The sequence below is a fragment of the Vulpes lagopus genome, chromosome 17, assembly GCF_018345385.1.
Source record: "Vulpes lagopus strain Blue_001 chromosome 17, ASM1834538v1, whole genome shotgun sequence".
Lineage (NCBI taxonomy): Eukaryota > Metazoa > Chordata > Mammalia > Carnivora > Canidae > Vulpes > Vulpes lagopus.
In genome coordinates, this window is record NC_054840.1 from 19,502,667 (window position 1) to 19,523,727 (window position 21,061).

General features: G+C 35.8%; 1 protein-coding gene across 3 annotated transcripts in view; it reads right to left on the bottom strand.

Annotated features, from left to right (window-relative positions):
• Positions 1-5,889: 5,889 nt before the first annotated feature.
• The window catches only part of LOC121477359 (interleukin 1 receptor accessory protein), a 118,814-nt gene continuing 103,642 nt past the window's right edge, over positions 5,890-21,061 (bottom strand). For 2 of the 3 annotated variants that reach the window (XM_041731606.1, XM_041731604.1), the window contains exons 8-11: positions 20,876-21,024; positions 13,246-13,389; positions 11,805-11,948; positions 5,890-9,329 (exon numbers count right to left, since the gene is read on the bottom strand). In XM_041731606.1, coding sequence (XP_041587540.1) covers positions 8,962-9,329; positions 11,805-11,948; positions 13,246-13,389; positions 20,876-21,024 — 805 coding nt within the window. In that variant the 3' untranslated portion in view covers positions 5,890-8,961. The remainder of the gene's footprint in view (positions 9,330-11,804; positions 11,949-13,245; positions 13,390-20,875; positions 21,025-21,061) is intronic. The other variant, XM_041731607.1, reaches the window with a different exon arrangement.

Here is a 21,061-nt window from a genome sequence, read left to right on the forward strand (position 1 = left end):
AATTTGGAACAGCATACATTACTCCCTTTTAATAGGTTGGGAGAGAAACTGCTGTCTGTCTTCCAAATGAAGATTCTTGAACATACGTTAAGGATGGATTAATGTCCTCAAGAAGAAATGCAATATAGAATATGGATTGTGCTCAATTATTTTCTGCTAGATATTCAGGTAGGGTGGCCTGTCATTTCTTAATTACAACATGATAAGTCACAGTTACTCTGGGGTGTCCTTATTCCCACCTCTTTTTCTTTCAACAGGAAAAGGATGTAATAGTTTGTTTCAACAGAGAAGGGATTTTCTGCTTTTCTCTCCAAGTGGAGTAGTGGAATGAAATGTCTTTCTCTACCCATCCTTCACTATTAGTGACTGAGAAGAGCTGACACTCATTGGGCCATCGCTCACTAACAGTGAGCACTAATGTATTGTAGGTGACTGCTCGTGTCTGGTAAGGTCTTCTGCTCTTTTCGTTCTGCTCCTGTTCAGGGGTAGCAGATTGTGCTTCTAATTTTCTTACAGTAACCTCACCAGACAGGGATCCTGTACTCTTCCATCAGAGTAGATGGAAGGCACATTATTTTCTAGCTTTTTATCCTCTGATGAAGTGGTAGGTCATATCAGCCTTATTTTGAGGATTCAGGTGTTTTTGATGTGGGGAGGGAACAGAAGTCTCCCATTATGTCTTTAGGTCCAGCCCATGTTCTTCAATCTCAGCATTGCCAGGGGCACTTGAATCCCCACTCAGGTATATATTCTTTTGGTGAATACTTTAGTTCTGAAATTACAAACTAGTGGCCCTCCGGGTTACTACATGTTCATGTGTTTTGGTTGGTTCTTCTTTCTTTCTTTTATTTTAACTCTAAGACAATCCATAATTGAATGACTACATACAAATATTAATTTTTAGATTATTTTGAAAAGCTGGACAATCCACCAACATTGGGCCTGAGTGACAACTATCATGATGGAGCTGAGAAGAGGTTGCTACCTTTTAAGAAATATTCAATTACCCACAGGCCCAATCATCTCTAGTATTTCCCTCACTGGAAGATCAAATGCCATGTGCCTTTATGATTGATTGTGTTAAAAGATTTCAAGTAAAAAAATATGTATCTATACCTATGTCCTTATACACATTAGTCTTAGATGGACAGCATGTGTATTATCCTTATATCTAGCCTCTTTCTCTCTCTCTCTCTCTCTTTTTTTTTCACTTTCTTATTCTTGTAGTCACTTGTACTGATTGTCCCTTCTCAGAATCTTGAATGAGATGAAGAAATACATACACCAAATGCTACACTGAATCCTTAACAATATGAGATTTTTGAGTAAACTTCCATTCTATTGGAAACATTTTTCTCACTCTATTTCTGTCCTTTCCCAGATCTCCCCTCCATACACGTTAGAAAGAAACTAAAGATACACTTCAAACTTTCCTAGTACCTAAACTAAGTCTTGATTTCCTGAAATGGAATATTCTTCTGATGTGAATTCAAAAGCCATAAAAAGAAGAGGGAAGAGAGACAGGTAAAAATTTGTTAGTACAAATGAAATCACATAAAAATATAACTTTATTGATGCTAACAACTTTAGGCAGTTTATAGAACACTAGTTTACAGTGAGACGGAACACCATGTATCCTTGTTAGTGTGTTTGGTCCTTCCAGGGAAAATGCGCTGTAGGCTTTTAGTAGAGATTAGTCCCACAGCTTTCACCAGAATCAACCTATTTCCACAATGCTCTCTTGGGATACACATACCCTGTAAGTATCATAGCCCAAGTACATCTGACTGACTTATAGTGTGAGGTTGATCAACAAATTCAAAAGAAACACACTTAAATTCTTTGCTCAGTTTGAAACCATTGGGCAAGATAGAGGATCAGACTTTAGGCAACTTTCACATACTGACCTTCTAGGGCTCAAGAAGAGTGTGCTCTTCTGAGGCCGTTAGAGGCAATAATTCTGGATTCAGGTCCTCAGGTCTTTTGTCTCCTAGAAATAAATAGTTTTTAAAAATCAATAAAGGGGACACAGTCTGGTAGTCCATTAGATGATAAAAATGTCAATTACTCCCATAGGTTCATGACACAAAGAAGGCTGGTATACATACATAGCAGCCACCACCCACCACATGGTATTATAGGATATAGAAGTCATTGTTATTGGATAAATCCGTGAAATGGTGAAGAGCAAGGGCTGAGATCTGGGAGGCAGGGGGTTCCAATCTGGTGCCATTTTGAATCCATTGAGTTTCTGATTCTTGGGGAACGGGCTTACAGAGGTGTGTCTCCCACTGGGGCTGGGTATGAATCTCTGCCCGACTCTTGCTCCTAAGGTGACTCTCTCCTTCACAGTAGGTAACACAGCAGCGACAGGCTGCAGAGGGCTTCCCTCTGTGCTTGGACATTGTATCTGGGGCTGCAGAGGTGCCTGCAGCTCTCCCTGTGCCCTGGAGTTCTGGGGGCTCTTTCAAACGACTTCTCCTCCTTTGAACATGGTCCAGACTGATGTCAGACTGGGAAGAACAGCTTTCATTCCAGCCAGAGCTGGCACTCAGACTTCTCAGGGGAAGAGCCAACCGCAAGGCCTTCCAGAATTTAGAGCCAGAATGTTTGGACTTTTCTCCTTTCCAGCTCACAAAAGACACAGATTCCTTCAGCTGTAGAATGCTTGGGTGTGGATGCTCAAGGGGACGGTACTCAACCACAATGAGCTTGGTGGAAATGGAGTTCTGGCACATGACGCCCAGTTTAAACTCCAGCATGCTGATGCTTTTTTCTGTCACATAGTCTGGGCTCAGGACAACAATCATCCTTCGGCTTCTCTGAATGAAGTCAAAAACTGCTTCCACTGTATCTACAGGAAAATGGAAAGATAGGACAATGCCTAGTGAAAACTTACATGTACCGTAGTTCATCATTGTCCATGCTACAAAGGAGAGGCAATAAATAAACACTTAAGAATAAAGTACCTCAGTGTCAAATAATCTACCCAGTTAATGAATCTCATTTATGCCACTCCCATCAATGATTGCTAAGCCTCTGCTACCTTCAAGGATGAGGAATTCACCACCTCTAAAAGCAGCTAATTTCAGCTGTTTGTAAATTTTTTTTTGAAATATTCTTCCCTGCCACTTTTATCTGGTGGTCTTAGATCTGATATCTTCAAATATTTAAAATATTTCACAACTATTTTAACCTCACTGTATTTTCTTCTCATCTTTAGACTTAGATCAACTTCAGAATTTCTATCTTATTCCCCAAAAGACATGGTATCAAATCTCTTCTCCCACTTTTATCATTTTCCCCTGAATAGTATTCAGTTTATGTATGTACCTCCTAAGAGTAGAATTTTGAACAGGACTGAACGCAACGCTCCAGACATAGTCTGATCAGCAAAGAGCAATAGGGAATTACCAGCTCCTAAGAACCACACAGTTTTATCTCTTGATTCTTAGAATTTTGAACACAACATCAGATAATTCATAGTATTGATCCTGTTATCAGCTAAAATCTTCTTCCTCTTTTCATGTATATGTATGAAGAATTAGACTACAAATCAATTAAAGGGGTAACAACATAGACAATGGTCAGGAATTCATTAGCTAAAGACTTCTGACTCCTAACTCGGGGAAACGAACTAGGGGTGGTGGAAGGGGAGGAGGGCGGGTGTTGGAGGGGAATGGGTGATGGGCACTGAGGTGGACACTTGACGGGATGAGCACTGGGTGTTTTTCTGTATGTTGGTAAATTGAACACCAATAAAAATTAATTTAAAAAAATAAAAAAAAATAAAAATCACAGAGACTATTAAAAAAAAAAAAAGACTTCTGACAAAGCATTAACTTTCTATAGTAACTGATGTGGATTTGGACAGAGATTCCACTGGAAGGTCTTTGAGATAAATACAGTGCTTAGCTCATCATGAGATTTAAGGGCTTAAACAATGTGATTTTTCTGAAGGAAAGGATTTCCAAATGTGTAAAACACAGCCATTGACAATTCTGAAAACAGGTGCCGCAGACAGGCCATGAAGTTGAGTATATACTCTTTTGGGTCCAGGGATGAAACAGTGATGGAGAGACTTTATAGCCTGTGAAGACAAGCTGAAAGTGTGCAATGAATTTGATCATTATGAATTTGACAAAGAATAAAGGAGCTGTGCTCCTTACTAGATTAGTTATTTCCAATTAGTAAATTTAACATGAATTTGAAGAGTAATTGGAAGAGACATATGCTCAATTTTTAAGACCTTTTAACTAGTTTTGTCAAGAGTGCAAAGTAGTTTTAGAGAATTTTCATTTTGATCTTAGAGGTTAAATCTAAACTTTTATTTATCTTTGAAGCCTGTGTGTGTGTGTGTGTGTGTGTGTGTGTGTTGGAAACTGCTTTGTCCCAGTTCTACTGAGAATTTGTGTAGCTGCCTTTCACAAACCTGAGAATGTAAAAGTAAAAAATCTACTGCTTCTCCCATCTCATGAGAAATACAATATAATCTTAAGGCAACATTGATAGATTTCAGCAAAAAGAACTTTGCGTGCTCAAATTCTGTGTGCATGCATGTGTGTTGTGTGTTTTACTTCAAAATAATCACATTAGGAAAATGTACACTCTCTCCAATGGGGATATCACTGTTGAAAATAAAATGCTGTCCTAGGTCCTCTAAAGAAAGACTCAATGGCTTTTTTTTTTTTAATTTTGGTACCCCATCCTGAAAATGTAAAATTTGCATTTGAAATAGGACAAAGCTAAAGAAACAGATATGAATGGCAGAATTCAATGATATTGAGGAATGGCTGGAGAAGATGCTTTTCAGATGGGAGATGGTCTATGCCTGAGGGTCTTCACACAGTACTTTGAAGGAAGCTGCCTTCTTTATGGCATATTTTTAAATATTTTTCATATTGTAAAAACTGCAGTTGAAGATGTGAATTGGTATTTTTTAATGCTGAATATTATTCAGAGAGGGAGTCATAAATTAGATTATTATTCTGTTGGGCTCAAAAAAGTAAGGTATGGCTATAGACTGATGAGACCAAATTTTTTTGTGTGGTACTAAGTTATTTTTGAAGTCATGTTTTCTGATCTAGAATTCATCAATACTCTAGAATACTCCTACCTTTAAAAGTCATAATCTCCCTGGAATTCACCTAGAAGAAAACTAGGACTATAATTTTGTTCTCTAGCTAGGTTATTGGTGTATGCAACAGCAGCAAACCTCTCTCAATATCTCTTTTTCTTAAACATGAAGTGTAGTAAAAGGGGGGGGGCGGAGAGGAGGCACCAAATTTGAAAGATGAATCTGAATTCAAATATTAGTTTATCCACTTATCTATATTTTATCTTAATATCTTTAAATCTGAGTTCATCCATCTATAAAGTACACATAATAAGAGCAAACTTATAGTATGGTTAAAAATTTAAAATACCTCTATGTAAATGTCTATACACAGTAGACATTTGAATTAATGACTCTGGTTAAATTATTACTATTCAATGTCTAGTGAACATAATATTAAACTAATGTAGGGCTAATGGTAATTGAATTTGAATCAATTCTTCATGGTAACCTTAGAGAATCACCTTAAAATGTGGATTTATAAGTGAATAATACTTTTTAAAAATTCTGTTTCTTTACTTTAGAATAGGTGTGAATTAAAAAATACTACTGCAACATTTAATCTCCTCACCCATTGTTCTCTCACTCCTCTGTTATTCTTTCTCTGTCTCTACACACACACACGCACACACACATGCATGTGAACTCACACACACACACACACACACACACAACCATGCATGGTATACTAGAACAATTCATTTTATTTAAATAACTCTTTTATTCACATGTAAAGAAAATGTTCTTGATATAAAGTTCTCATTTCTCTCAGATTTCTCTCAGAAAGAGAAATTTAACTAATATAACTTCTAACATTTTTATGTGTATCATTAATACTTCTTACTCTCATTTCTTATGCCCAAACATGAAAATAAAGACATAAAACACATGCACAAAATAAAATTCAAATCTGAAAATAAATGGTTTATTTTTAAAATAAACAAATTTACAAATCAAATGGAAAATGAAAATACAAAATTTTATGAATAAAATAAAAAGATAATAAGATAATCTTAAAATATTAAAACCTATGGAAAAAAATGGATAATTAGCAAGTGGAGTGATGCTTTTGCTTCCCAACACAGTGGAGTACTTGTTTATTAGAATCCTAGGGAATCACCTAAGTTACAATACAGAAGATAATTAAATAAATTTTATATGATTATGTAATTAGACACTTTATATGTCATGGTTTTTTGTTAACTTGGGTGCAGAAGATCTTTATATCATATATCTAAAAAGATTTTTTTAAATTTAGAGACCTAGTTTTTTAGCATTATAGAGCAATTTCTCCTTGCTCTCAAAATTTTATTTACCCATCTCCCTCAAAAATTTTGTATCAGGCATCCTTTGAGATATAAAACAAACAAAAAACCTTGAAACAAAATTACCTGAGAATGAGACATATTTGGATATGAGATGTTTTAGATTTTAGCATTTGGAAAAGTTCAATATCAAATACTAGTATATAAATAGGAAAAGGAATATCAAGAAATTTCTAGGGGTACCCAAAAGCATTTAGGACAAATATCGAATCCAAAAGTGCAAAAAGAATGCAGCATTGGCAAACGAATGGACCCTTGTGATGGGAGACTGTCCCCCATTACCTAACATTCATGCAATTGATATTCCAAGCTTATCTGGAGTCAGCTCTCCTCTGGTCTTGAGGATGAAGAGCTAACAGGAGGAGTAATTGTGGTTTGTAATAAAGAAAAGCATTAGTGAGAAAAAAAAATAGATCGAAGAATGACTCCATATCATAGCTTTATAGTAAAGAATTCATGAAGCTTTTTTTCTTCAATTTAAAATATAACTTCAGTATAGAGAAATGATTTATTATGGACTTTAACACTGCTGAAGGACACTTGAATGCAGGAGATACTTTTAGAATTACTTATTAACATTCATAATGCTGTGATAAGGGTTCTCCTAAATTATGAATTATGGTGTTTCATAGGATACTCAGGCTTATTTATAAGTATTTTATTTTCCTTTTTCTCTTACTCAACAGTCCAAATAGAGATTTATCTCCCTGGTAGTTGAACACTGAGATTACCATAGTTTAGTTTCTATGAGTGTGTGCTTGTGACATAATAGATGATCAATTAATGCCAGAGGACTGGTACTGCTCAGCAGTGACCATAGGAGCTCTGTATCCAACAGAATCCACCGCACCCAGATCAAATGCAGCAGCAATAAGTTATTTATATTAATTTAGGGAAGGCGAGAACCAGCAACTACTACTCTGTGAGCTGTGAATTTACAAATAATGTACAGAAAACATTGACACAAAAGAATCACAGTAAAAACATAACTTAGAGGCTGGATAAGAGTTCCAGTGGTTTGTAATATTTTGTGTCAATAGCTATTTAAAGTCACATGCATGTGTACATAAATGTGTGTGCATATATACATATATACATACATACATATATACACATACACATATCCAATTCATGTGTATATATATACAATGTAGATATATATACATATTTAATCCATGTGTACATATATGTATATATGTTATGTGTGCATATATGTATCTATGTGTGTATATATATGTATGTATATACGTACTATAGATATTCAATACTTTGTAAACTCTGGACTTAGTTTTCACTTTTCCAAGTCTTAAGAACAGTACAATTTTATTTAAAACAAAGTGAAACAAGTTTCATGGAAGAGACTTTTCAGACTGACTTGTTTGGAGTGAGTGTATTAACTGTATCCACGAATAAAATATTGGAAATACTGTGTGGTCCAGTTAATTCTCTTAGAATATTAATGCTAAAAGCAACTCACAAGGTCACTGAGTCTAACTTCCACACTTTACAATGGAGAGATAGAAGCAAGTGAGGAGAAATCACTTTCCTAATATTCACATTAGCAAGGCTGAGATGAAGAGACAAGTAGTTGAACACCCTGTTCTTGTGCTTTTTCTCACAAGCCAGAAAATGCCTTAAAAGCATTTTGCTGTTATTTTACTCTCTCTTAGCACCATTAGAAGCTTCCTGTCAGACCAAACCAAGTGTGGAACCATCTGCAAACTCTAAATGGTTGATACAGGGTACAGGAGATAGGGAAGATGAAGTGACAAATATGGGTCAACCTGCAGATATCCAGTTTACTGAAATAAAAAAAAATATGGTAGGTTTTTCAAATTGAGAAATATGACATTAATGACCAAGATGGAGGGCACGAGGGATTTAGCAGGAGAAAATGCATGTAAGCCCTTTAAAAACATCATAAGGAACACTTTCCAGTTATACTGCTTCGTGGTGTCCTATGTGGGTGTCAACCTGGCTGTGAATGCACACTGCACAGCAGAATGAGCAAAAGAGCCTGTTATCATCAGCTCAAATACATTTGGGCACTGATTACCTTTTTAACTTATGAGTGAAAATACAAAGAAAATGACTTGGAGACTCATAATGACCTTGCTAACAGATGAGTTATCTTTAGGGGTCTTGAAATTCACAGCAAAAGTCTGCCAAACAGTGTTAAGATCAAAAAAAAAAAAAATGAGAGAGGAAGCGGGATTAAAGATGTGGGATCAGGGACAGAGGATGCAGAAAGGGGAAATTTGCATCAACCAAGTCTTTGCCTGTGAAGAACATAGTGACGTCAGACGGTCTGATGGTGATAGACTGGTGGCACCACAATTCTAAACCTTAGTATTGCCTGAGGAAGCAGAACAACCAGTTATACAGTCATTCTGGATTTATCCCTATGGGGAGGCTTCAACAGCATTCTTTTCTGTCTGTGAACCAATACATTGGGAATCAAGAAAAGGAATTCTTCCTTTCTGGAGTGCCCTTGGTTCCTTTGACCCCTTTCGTTGTCCCTCATACATTTTTCAAGGATGAATAGGAGAGACCCTGCTCGCCACTTCTAGACCACCTGGAACTTTTCTTCACTGGCATGGCCACCTGCAGCTGCTTCCAGAACCTGCCCTGTGGATACTTGGATTTCTCCCCTTTCCATTTAATGACCGTGAGCACCGTCTTAGCCCTCTTCAGCTCTTTCACCTTCGTCTCCTTCACCGCTTTGTACTGTACTAAAATGACGTTGATGCTGCCCCGAGAGGCCATGTTTTCTAGGCCAGCCTTGAGCTCCAGGAGGGCTTGGGTTCCCTGGAGCACGTAGTTGGGGCTTAGGACAACCAGGAGGCGTCTGCTTTTCTGAATGAAGCTCAAGGTCTCATCTGTGACAACTGAGAAAGAAAACACCATGGGGATTAGTGTTGGCCAAGAACTCCCCAAAAGCCTGGGGCTTGAGGAGCAAGTGTAGGGAACTTAGGGTAACAGCCTACGAATTGAGTTGAAACTGTTATCAAGAACATTTGCAACATCTTAATCCTTAGACCCACTCATTCTGTCCAATAAATGCCATGTTCCTTCAAGATACTGAAAACTATATGCACATTTCCACCCCCCAAAAGTTCCAAACAGGCACAAAGCCGAGTATAATGAGAAATAGATGGGTTGTACAGATATCAATTTCTTCAAAACACATGGCACACTGCAGTTCAGTCAAATAAGCTCCTGTGACATTTGTCCCCAACAGTACCCATGTATTCACTCTCTAAAGCCAGTGGCTATTCAAAAAGATAATCACTATAGAGTCAAAACCATGGAAATTCATTTCTCGCTAACATAGGAAAGCAAGAGTAGGAACATTCATTTTTCTGAAAGTTCTTCTCCATTGCCAGGCTCCTACCCAACTCAGACTGGTATCACTGTGTCCTTAGAATAGGAATTTTTAAAAGTCTAGCCAACTGAATGGCATTTTGGCTGGCATCAGATTCTCAGCTCAACTTCCTATTCTGCTCTCTACTCTAGAGCCTAAATTAGTCCCTAGATCTTTCTCCTTAAACTCCTATCATTACTATGAAGACATGTGTTTCAGTAGCTGGTAGCTGATGTGTCTGCCTTCACTAATAGGCAAATGCTTTCTTCAGGTCCGAAAAGAAGAAGAAGAAATGGGGAAAATGGAAATTCAGTGAAATTTAATTCTCTTGTCAAGAGCTCTGATTAGTTCCTGTCACGAAACTCTTGGGAATAATCCATCTCCTCAAGGTTGCTTATCTAGGACTGTATAATCGTTTAACTGAGGTTCAAAGAGAAGCCAACTCCAGGGAATGCAAAGCTATTTCATGGCTTCTGACACACCCCTAAGCAGCCATTTTGCCCCTTCATCTTCACAGGTACAGAGGCAAATTAAAATTCCATGTGCAGCCTGGAGGAGAATCCAGGAATAAGCAATTATCTACTCCATGCAGCGTTGCTGGAGGCAGATGATGTGTAAGCATGGAAAGAGACCCACAGGCACAGAGGATGAAGAGCAACAGGGAGAATGCAGATAGCAAGGATCGACCATCAGAAGCAAGATGCAAGAGTAATTACGGAGAACTTGGATTCTTCAGAGAATTACAAACCCCTACTGAAGGGTCATTGTTGTTATGCTATATGTCTTTATATAACTTTTTACACTATAATAAATATTTGTTGAATGGAAGAATGAACGGATAAATGGATGAGTAAGTGACTTGGGTTTTAAGCATTAAAATAAGTGGAATGTGTCTCTTCGTTGTATAATCAAGTCATCATTTCCTGGCAAAATGATACTGAAAGAGATATCCACTGTAGATCACTGGCATGATGGGACTCTAGGTAATGACTAAGGAGATAAAATAAGTGGTCCAGCTAATTTGAAATGAGGATAAACATTTAAGTATATTTTGTATCTCCATTATCCATATAATATTGTTTAAACACCTGAAATGATTCACATAAACAGGATTGGAGGTGAGGAAAATTAGTTTGTTGTGGTGAGGATTAAATACATTACATGCATTTCAACAGTAAGAAGTTTGGCAGTGGGTTTAGGAGTGCTTCTATGTACTTATTAAAACAGACTCAGTTGGATCATCACTTTGTATGTTACTGGGTGGATCTGAAAATTTGAGATGTACTTTTATTTGAAATCCATTCAGCAATTCAAGTTTCTTTCTTTTTTTTTTTTTAACCTACTAGAATATACTGGCCTTTAAAAAAATTTTAAGCTACATCTCAAATGTACAAGCTGGAAAGGAAGAAACAGACCCAAGAAAAAGGAGTGATTTAAATAGCGTTGGCTTGCCAGAAAACAAAAGTGTGGAAAGGAAAATTAGCAAATGCCACAGGGAAATTTTCTAATTATTATCAATGAATACTATAAAGAAAGATTCCATGCACTCTCTTCACAAACTCATTCTTAGTAAAATCAAGTAAGCTTCAGGCTTTGTAAAAGTATTGTTTAAACTCAAGGTTTGTAAAAAAAAAAATCTAGGGAAATTAATGCAGATTAGCTTAAACCTTCTAAAAATCTAAATGTATGTAAAGGAGAACATTTAAAAATGAGGCATTTAATAGAATTATAATCCACTCCACATGCACACTTTTCTGATGTTGAGTTCTTAAAGCTTACAAAGGGGAACACTTTTAATGCCATAAACGGCACCTCAATAACCTACAACTCACCATGTAACTTTATTCCTAAATAAGCCTCTATTACATCAAACAACTGGACGTTAAATATCCAAAGATGCCAGCACAGAACTCTGTCATGACTCTATTACATGACCCCAAACTAAGGATTCCTTTTGTCACTCAGGGTGGCATCATTTGTACTCATGTGAAATACCTACTTCCCCCAGGTAGACTGTCACGGTCAAAGATGCACAGCTTGTATCCAAATTCATTCTCCAAAACTCCACGGAGGGTCAGTAACACAAACTCTTCTTCCTCAGCGTTCCTTGCATAAGATACATAAATATCATATTCCTTCCCATCTACCAAAAGGAAGAGAGATCCAATATAAATTAGAAAAGTTTCACAATAGTATTGCATTTTTTCTCAAATCAAACTTTTGCATACTAGACATTTTCACATGTATGAATTATCTGACAGATTTCAGGGTGGTTTCCCACTTGTGACAGGGCTCCAGGCAAAATGACTATTTTAAGGTGTAATTGTAAATTTTATCTGATGTGTCTTCTACTCTCACATCACTAAGTATAGTTTTTATAGCAGAGAATAAATGAGGTTTGGCTCATTCAACTATGAATTAATCCAACCAGGGCTCAAATAGTCGATCGTAGGTGCTAGCAATTAATACCGTACAGCGAATTTCTAGTTCCTGTCCTACTTTGTCACTACTAATATAATAGAATTATAAACTGAGCAAAATTTTAGAAAGTGTCTAAATTATTTGTACCTGAAAATAACTCCAATTAAAAATATACTTAAATTCAATAAACTCATCTTTCCCAAAGTTGCCTAATTATAAACAGCACCTCTCAGTAAAAATATAGGTTATTTGTCTTCCACAAAACTACTGAATGAAAATCTTTTCAGGATTAGTCTAAAAATCAGTATGTTTCATTGTTCCTTTCTTGTCACCATGCAAATTTGCCCTAGTACGGTGCTTCTAAAACTTTAAAATGTACTTGAATCATTCGAGAGTATTATTTAAATGTAGATCCTGCTCAGAGTACGGGTTAAGCTTAAGATTTTCCTTTGAACAAGCTTCCATGTGAGGCTGATGTGGCTGGTGCATGGACCACCCTTAAGTACAAAGACTGTGGGCTTGTGCTGTCCAGTCACAGTTTATATATAGCTATCAAACACTTGAAATGCAGCTGGTATGAATGGAGAAGTGCTGTAAATTTTAAATATAACACATGTTAAATTATGAGATTTTGATTACCAAGATATAAGACTAAAACATCACCATTAGCTTTTAAATATTTGTTGTATGCTAAGATAATAATATTTTGAATATATTGGGTTAAATAATATATTTAACATTAATTTTCACTTTCTCTTTACTTTTACTACTGTGACCACTAGAAAATTTGAAATTACGTATGTGGCTTGCATTATACATCTATTTGGATGGGCTAATCTAGACCAAACACATATTGAGCCAAGAAAGCAAAATAATATACATTAAAAGGATTTGTAATAGTAAGGGCTGAATCAAAAAATAGTTTGATTAGATCTTTCAGTTATTCTCGCTTTTATCAAGCTAACGTGTTTTCTGAAAATGACAGTAGAAAGTAGTTACATCAAACTTTCATTACTCACCTAAAATGGTTTCATCTGTTCCAAAATGAGCCCGGTAAAATAAGACCATCTCCAGCCAGTAAACGTGGTAAACAACAATGAGAATCACTACCAGCAGGACTGTAGCTCCAAAACCACATGCTAATTCCACTGTGTATCTTGGAGCTATCAATGGAGTGAACAACAGAGAAACAATTGATTTCTACGTGGTGATCACAGTGATCCATCATCCCGCAAATAGCTGGTAAGCCAAGCAGCTGAGCCATGCACCTTACTTATATGTGTGAACAAGCAGAGATAACATGATAGGGCTTAAGCACTATGTTTTAATACCTAACTGTGTCATATTTTATCTTCTTGTTGCCAGCACCTGATGTGGGTATTTTTAACTATCAGATGACTTGAATAGAGTTTGGTGTTATATAAATTAATACATATTAATGGTATATAAATAGTATATTAGTTGTATACACATTTTTTGCACCGGAAAGGATTTAGAAGGTCGTCTCATTCAACTCATGATCTGATATGTGAATCTCCTCAAAAATATTTTTGAAAACTGTAATTCCATCTTCTGTTTACCTATCTCTTGGGATGGAATCCTTACTACCACCTAGACCAGACCATGATACTGATAGAATTTTAATTGTTGGAGCATTTGGATTGAGTGAAAATCTCAATGTGTTTCCATTAGTTTTAATTCCATCCTCTTGTCAGTGCCATGTGGAAAAATTTAATCACCTTTCCTATAAATTTAGGGAAAAAACTCAAAAATCTTATTTTCTTTGGGCAGAGAGAGAGGGTTTCCACCAAATGCTGAGTATGCTTGGCTTTGAAAGTATCTCTTGGTTTATAGTTCTAGGATACACATTCTGAAATGTAATATCCAGCTTTGGACAGATTTCCATATTATCTGCTTACTTTTATATTAAAGGCATTTTATCAGTTTCTTTGGAACTATGAGAAATAGAAAGAGGTAATTTCTGACTTCCTAAAAACTAGGTAGGTATTAACTCAGACCTGTAAACAAGGTCTGTCATGACCAAACCACTAACCACTGTACTGTCTCATTTACCACTACCTTTCCCACAAAAAACATCAGGAAGGTTTCACTTCATATCTTTGTTCGTACTTGACTTCTGGCAAGAATAGTTTTTTTCTCTTTCTTTAGTGTTCAAGTCCATGCTCAAGTGTCATTATTTTGTATAAGCTTTTCTAGAATGAAACTCCTCTTGCAATCTGGCATCTGCCCGGCAGAAATTCCTACACTTCTCATTGTTTATAATTCTATTACAGCATTTATATTATACTGTAATTTGTGTAGAAGCCTGCTTCTCCATTCTCTCTTGCTCCCCCCTAAACTATACATCTATAGTCTTCATTTGTGTCTTCTTCATCCATCCTACCCCTAGAATACGTAGGACCTCAATGAACATTTCCAGATATAACACCATCTACTCCTGGAATATTTAAAAGAAATCTAGTACTCTACTATGTATCAACAATTTCATTTGTTTGCACTATTAGCTTGTGATAATGAAGCATAAGTGTTTGAAGAAGGAATAGAATATTTGGATCTGAAGCAGAAGTGGCTTGAATTATGTATTAGTTGATCTGGCAATTACTTATTAACATTATTATTTGCCAGAAGCTGTTGGGGATACAATAGTAGATAAGATCAAGAGGGTTTCTGCCCTCTTAGGGTTAGTATTCTAATGCAAGGAAATAAATAATAAGACAACTAATGTTAGGTAGCAATCAGTGCTATAAAGGCAATAAGGCAGGGTGATATGATGGGGTACTGAGAGGCTGGGCTGGGGCACAAGAGGTATATCAGGTCAGGTAGTGAGAAAAGGCTTTTTGATCACTTGAACATTATGTTAAGTGCTTGCCAAGGTGAGGCACAGAGGAATTTTGTTCAAAGTTGGGTTTGTTATCCAGGGTCTCACTCCAAAGTCCAGAGATCTTTGCAGAGCTCTGCCGTGAAGTTTAATTATTGATCATACGCTAGTAGAAAAATCCCTTTTAAAGCAGGTATCTCTCCTAAGGGAAAAATGGTAAGCAGCCTGGAGCTGAGCCTAAAGTTCTCTAATTAAAGGGCAGATCTTTGAGTTTCAAGTTCATTACCCTAAACTCGGGATGCTAATGCTATCTCAGAGATAGCCTGGAACTCCGCAATGCAGAATTATTACCAGGTATTCTCATGCTTGTTCATGAATAGTGGTGTTTAAAACAAGAAAACTTCATCATCAAATGTCAAAAGCTATGTCAGTGCAATTGTTAAGAATTTACTAAGATCAATTTAGGTAGCTGGCATGAAAATTGCTGTGTCCTTGGTATTTCTGAGCACATGTTATGTTAACAGTACACTGGGGTAATTCCCACTGTCATCTTCATTATTTGCTCAGTTATTTTGGCTCCTTCTGGCTGGACATTTTGTAATAGGGAGGGAAAAAAGAGGTCAGTGGATGCACTTACCTGAAATGGGTTTTAAAAAAATATCAATAGATATCTTGCCTAATGATCAAAAGATCAATTATTCTCATAAATTTCCCTCTGCCACATTCATTTTACTACTGCCTATTTTATTTTTAGTGTGAATTTTTACTTTGGTTTTGGGTCATTTAATTACATATGTCATATTTATAGATTGTATTTTGTGGGGCCATCTTGATGATATCAAGTAGTTCCTAATACTATTTAACTAATTGAACTCTTAAGATAAATAATCCACAAGCCTGAATTTTTAAATGGCTTGAACCACATGCAGGAAATGTTCTAAAAGGCTTTCATATAAAGCTTTGCTGGCTCACATTTTCTGTCTGCCCCAGCTGGAACCTCTGATGTTTTGGCATAAAGATTTTAATCTGATGCAATCCCAGACCAAAGGGTTTCCAATCAGGAAGGGGTGATGCAATTTGACCAAATTGCATTCCTAAACTGCTTCTCTCTTTGATCTCACTTATAATTGATTTAGGATATAGCCAATTTTAGCCACTTGCTCTGCTGTTATTCCCTGAATCAGAATTTCCTCCACTTCTTTTGCAGTTTGACAGTAATAACAGGCTCCAAGGTCCAGGTTTCCAGCTAACCACCCTGAGTTAAACCAGTCCAGTACTTTAGCCCCAGTCTGTTTCCTGATTTCAAGTTGTTGATCTATAATCTTGTTAAGTTCTTGGGAACTTAACTTATTCTCTTTCTCTTCATTAGTTGGGGCCTTGCTATCCACTAGGTCTCTGAGCCCAACACCAGCTGCTTGGACTTCCAAGTACTGCCTGCCACAGACCCTGCATCTATTCTTCACTAAATTGCTGAGACTTCTTGATAATTTTCACATGAACCATGTGATGACCATTTCTCTGTATTACACACCATTAGAATGTTTTATTTAGGTGATAGTAAACCAGAGACCTATAACTGAATTAGCCTGCATACCTGCTTTGTATGACTATCATAGTGCTAAGATCTGTGCATTTTGCCCTTCAGCTTTTGGCCTTAGAGAATAATTGGTATTGAAGTGGTTTTCTTTCCAGAATATGTAAAATGACAGTTTTTCTAAAATGGACAACTGGCAGTTGATCTATGTGTGATCTGTGTGAGAAAGGACACAAAAAGTTGAGCCCTGTCATCACAGGGCTCAACTTTTTTTTTTTTTTTTTTTTGCCTGAAAGCACTTTCAGACTGTGGCATAGAATAGGAAAGACCAAAAATACAGCCATCACAGTCAGCTAAGGACACAGAAATCACAGTTCAGAACTATTGAATTGGGGTGAATTTACAGGCCTGGGTAAATAAGAAAGAAAACTGTGTGGAAAAAGAGCTCTATAAATCTCCAAGGGGTGACCTTGAGTCTTTGGAAAAATATAAAGCTTTGCATAGGTCGGATGAGACTTGACAAGATCAGAAATCAAAGGCTTAATGCTTGGAAAGGAAGGTGGAAAAATATATTTATATATGGGTGACACAATCGAGTGTCTAGAAAATCCTAAGGAACCTAACAAACAAAACAAGCAAAAACTTTATTTAAGCAGTGAATTGGGAAGAGTCAAAGACCAATATCAAATACAAAAATTAACTAATTCATTTCTATTTTCTATCAATGAGCAATTGAAAGTGAAAATTTAAAAATACCATTTTAATAGCAATTAAAACAAATCTCTAGGGATATATTTAATGTGTGCAAGACCTGTATACATAGAACAACAAACAAAAAAGCTGAGAAAAATCAATGAGAACTAAATGAATTCAGAGATATATCATGTTCATGGATTGGAAAATTCAATATCGTTAAGATTTCAATTCTTCCCAAATAGGTTTATAAATTTAAGATGATACCAATCTAATCCTAGCAGATTCTTATTGAGAAATTAACAAGCCAATACTAAAATCTGTATGAAAGAATAATGTGATCCTCAGAACAGTCAGATTAACCTTTGAAGAGAAAAAAAAAAAAGGAGGAAGACAATAGTTTCTGTCTTCCTGACTAACTTTAAAGCTGTCCATCAAGACAAAGTAGTATGTATTGGACTACAAACAGAGAACAGATGGACAGAACAGGGAATAGGGAATGGAGAATAGACTCATGCTCATAGAGTTAATTTTTTGGGGCTAAGTTGTCAAAAAGAAATCAATAAAAAGGGAGAGATTTTTCAATATGAGACTAGAACAACTGATTTCTATATGGAAAACAAAACAAAATACCAAGCCATACCTCACAGTATAAAAAATATTTAAAATTAATCACAGGCCTAAATATAAAAGAAAAAGCTTAGATTTTTAACAATCAAAGATTGCTAATACAGGATTTAGAAATATAGAAGAAATTGATAAAATGGATTTCATCAAATATTTTAAAATTCTGCTCATCAAAAATAATGCATAGTGATTAAAACATTCACAAAGTTATATCACACACACACACACACACACACACACACATTAACAAACAACCCAACAACAAAATGGGCTGAAGATTTTAATGGATACTTCACAAAAGGAAAAAACTTTTAATTAGTGGTCGGTCAGTAAGTCTGTAAAAAAGTACTCAACATCATTAGCATTTGAAAATGCAAATTTAAAAAATATAGTGTGATACTACTACCTACTTACTAGAATGGCTAAAATTGAAAAGTCTGACAACCCCAAAAGTTGGTAAGGATGTAGATTTGGTAAGGATTTATATGCGTTGCTAGTGGAAGTACAAAATGGTGCAGCCTCTTTGGAAATAAGTTTGTCAGTTTCTCATAAAGTTCACCACACAACTTGCCTTAGTCCCTATATCCTTCCTATTATAAAACAACTGTATGTCTATCACATTTACATTAGCTACCTCTCCTTTAATGCTCTGTTTTAACTGACTAAACGAAATTGTGTTGTCCGAAGACCTATCCCAGTGTCCAAAGACCTATCCCAGTGAATTTTTCTTATTTTGAGTACTTCCTGTCATCTTTTTGATGAAAGACATAGCATGCTTTGTCAATGAATCCAGAAAAGGACCCATACATATAATGTATGAATGTGAACACAAATATTACCTCTGGATTTCAACATTACCTGGCCCAGAATGGAAGCCAAGTAACAAAACCACAACCCACAGGATGTACACAGAACAGACTGGAGTCTATGTGATTTTGATGTAATTTCAGCATAGATCATCCAGTCTAGTGGATGCACCTTACATTCCTGATGCCATTCGTACTTAACCATTCAGAGTATCGCGTTCTGTGAAAGGGAGCTACTCACATAGCTCTGGTAGGCAGACTTCTGCATCGCTCTGAGACTAAACATGATTTTAATTGATTATTTAATCCTATCTATCCGACAATAAGTAATTAATGTCATCCTCTGTACTACTTTCCCAAAATACATGCTTCAAAACATGAGTCCTACAAAATGCTCCATACTTCAGAAATCTGCAGTCAAATATATTTCAAAGAAAACCCTGTCTCTTATATTCCAACTCCCTGCAGATATTCATACCAAATGTTAATAATGTGAAAGACTCTAAGAGGCCCTTAACTAAAATAACTTGTTTGATTTTGTTTAATCTAGCCTTTAATGATACTTTATTTATTGTAAAAAGCCTTTGTCAAATAGTACCTGTGAAAATTTTGTGGAAGTAAGTAGACTTAATATTTGTTGAGCACCTAATATATATGTATATAGGCCAGTAATTGTGCTGAGTGACTTAAAACAACCCTATGAGACAGCAGTATCATTTGTCTATTTCAAATATAAAGAAATTGAAGCTCAGAGAGGTTAAGGATTTTTTTTTTGTTTTTTTTTTTTTTGTTTTTTTTTTCAAGATTCATGGAGTTAGGATGCACAGAAACCAGGATTCTAACACAGGTCATCTGAGTCTAGAGTACAAATAATGAACTGCAGTACTATAAATAGTCCAAGTAGTATTCTTAGTAACTAACTTTGGGAAACTGCCTTGTATTACTTGATTGAGTCTTGTTGCTTTACACTGGCTTCTGAGGAGCAGAAACAATGAACTATCCAGAACCAATCCACTAAGACTTCTTAAGTGGCATATAGACTTCAGGACTCTGCTTTTTACTTTTTAAATCGTAATGAAATGTTAAGGTGAAGCCTGTTTTTGCAGCAGCTTTGAAAAAAAGAAAAAAAGGTTCAAATCCCACTGCAAAATGTAATAGCTATGAGTTAATTTCTTTTTTTTCCTTACTTTTGCTATAAATAATATAGGCTCTGACACTAGGATCCACGATGATTCTGAATGACGTGACTGCGTGTGTGATAAATCATCATTATCTTTCTCTAAGTCATTGAAACACATTCTTGAAAGGATTAATTGTCTGGGGTTCTGTGTTAGGTGAGAGACCCAAAGATAATTTTAGACACAGTCTGTTTCAGTAGCAATAGCTCACACAAGAGAGCTTTATCATTTTTATTTATTGTAGAAAAAATTAGTAATATCAACATGGAAATCCTTTTACATTATTTTAAGTCACAGTTTAAATAATTTTCATTTTAGCAATTGTGGCTAGTGGTATATTATAAATCTGTTTGAATACTGGTACAAAGTATTTAAAATGATTATTTTAAAATGATATTTTTGAGAAGAAATATTTTATATTTTACTCAACTACTTGACTATAATTAGATGGTTGCTATTTATAATGCTTCTTTATTATAGATAATGCTTCTAAGAATAGTGATGGGTACATAATTCTCTTTCTGTTATTTGTTCAGGAAAAATTCCAAAAGTATTAAGTCATATAGTACGGCCATTTTTATGACCCTTGAACTCTGCCATCAATGATTTCTAAAAGAGTCTTTACAATCCACCAATTATATATGACTCTACCAGTTTTATTATATCTTTGGTAGCTTTAAATGTTTTATTTTTCATTTTTCATGACTGTACTGATGTAAAATTATGGCTCATTTTCATAATCATATAAGTTTTTTGGCCATATTTGGGCACTAAGTTACTAAAAGCATAAGAAACAATATTTTGAGTGTCTTTACATAGCTGGAAATTTGCCCTTAAGGTTTTCAGTTCATCTTTGATTCATTACTATGTGCCAGATGTGCTAGGTGCTGGACCACTCTCTTCTCATTTTCCTTATTCACCACAATGTTACATTTGGAGTTCACAGACTCATCTGCTGAGTGCATCCATTACCTTTCTGCTTCACCTTGGCTGCTTTGTCAACCTCTCCTTTGGCATTTCTAGCATGACAGACATAGTTGCGCTTGAGATCCTCAGCAGAAACTTTTTTGATGTTCAAAATCTGAGTTCTCATTTCATCTTCGGTTGCAGTCAAACTTACACTAGAAATAGGGGAAAGAAAATCAAAGCATGAGTGAG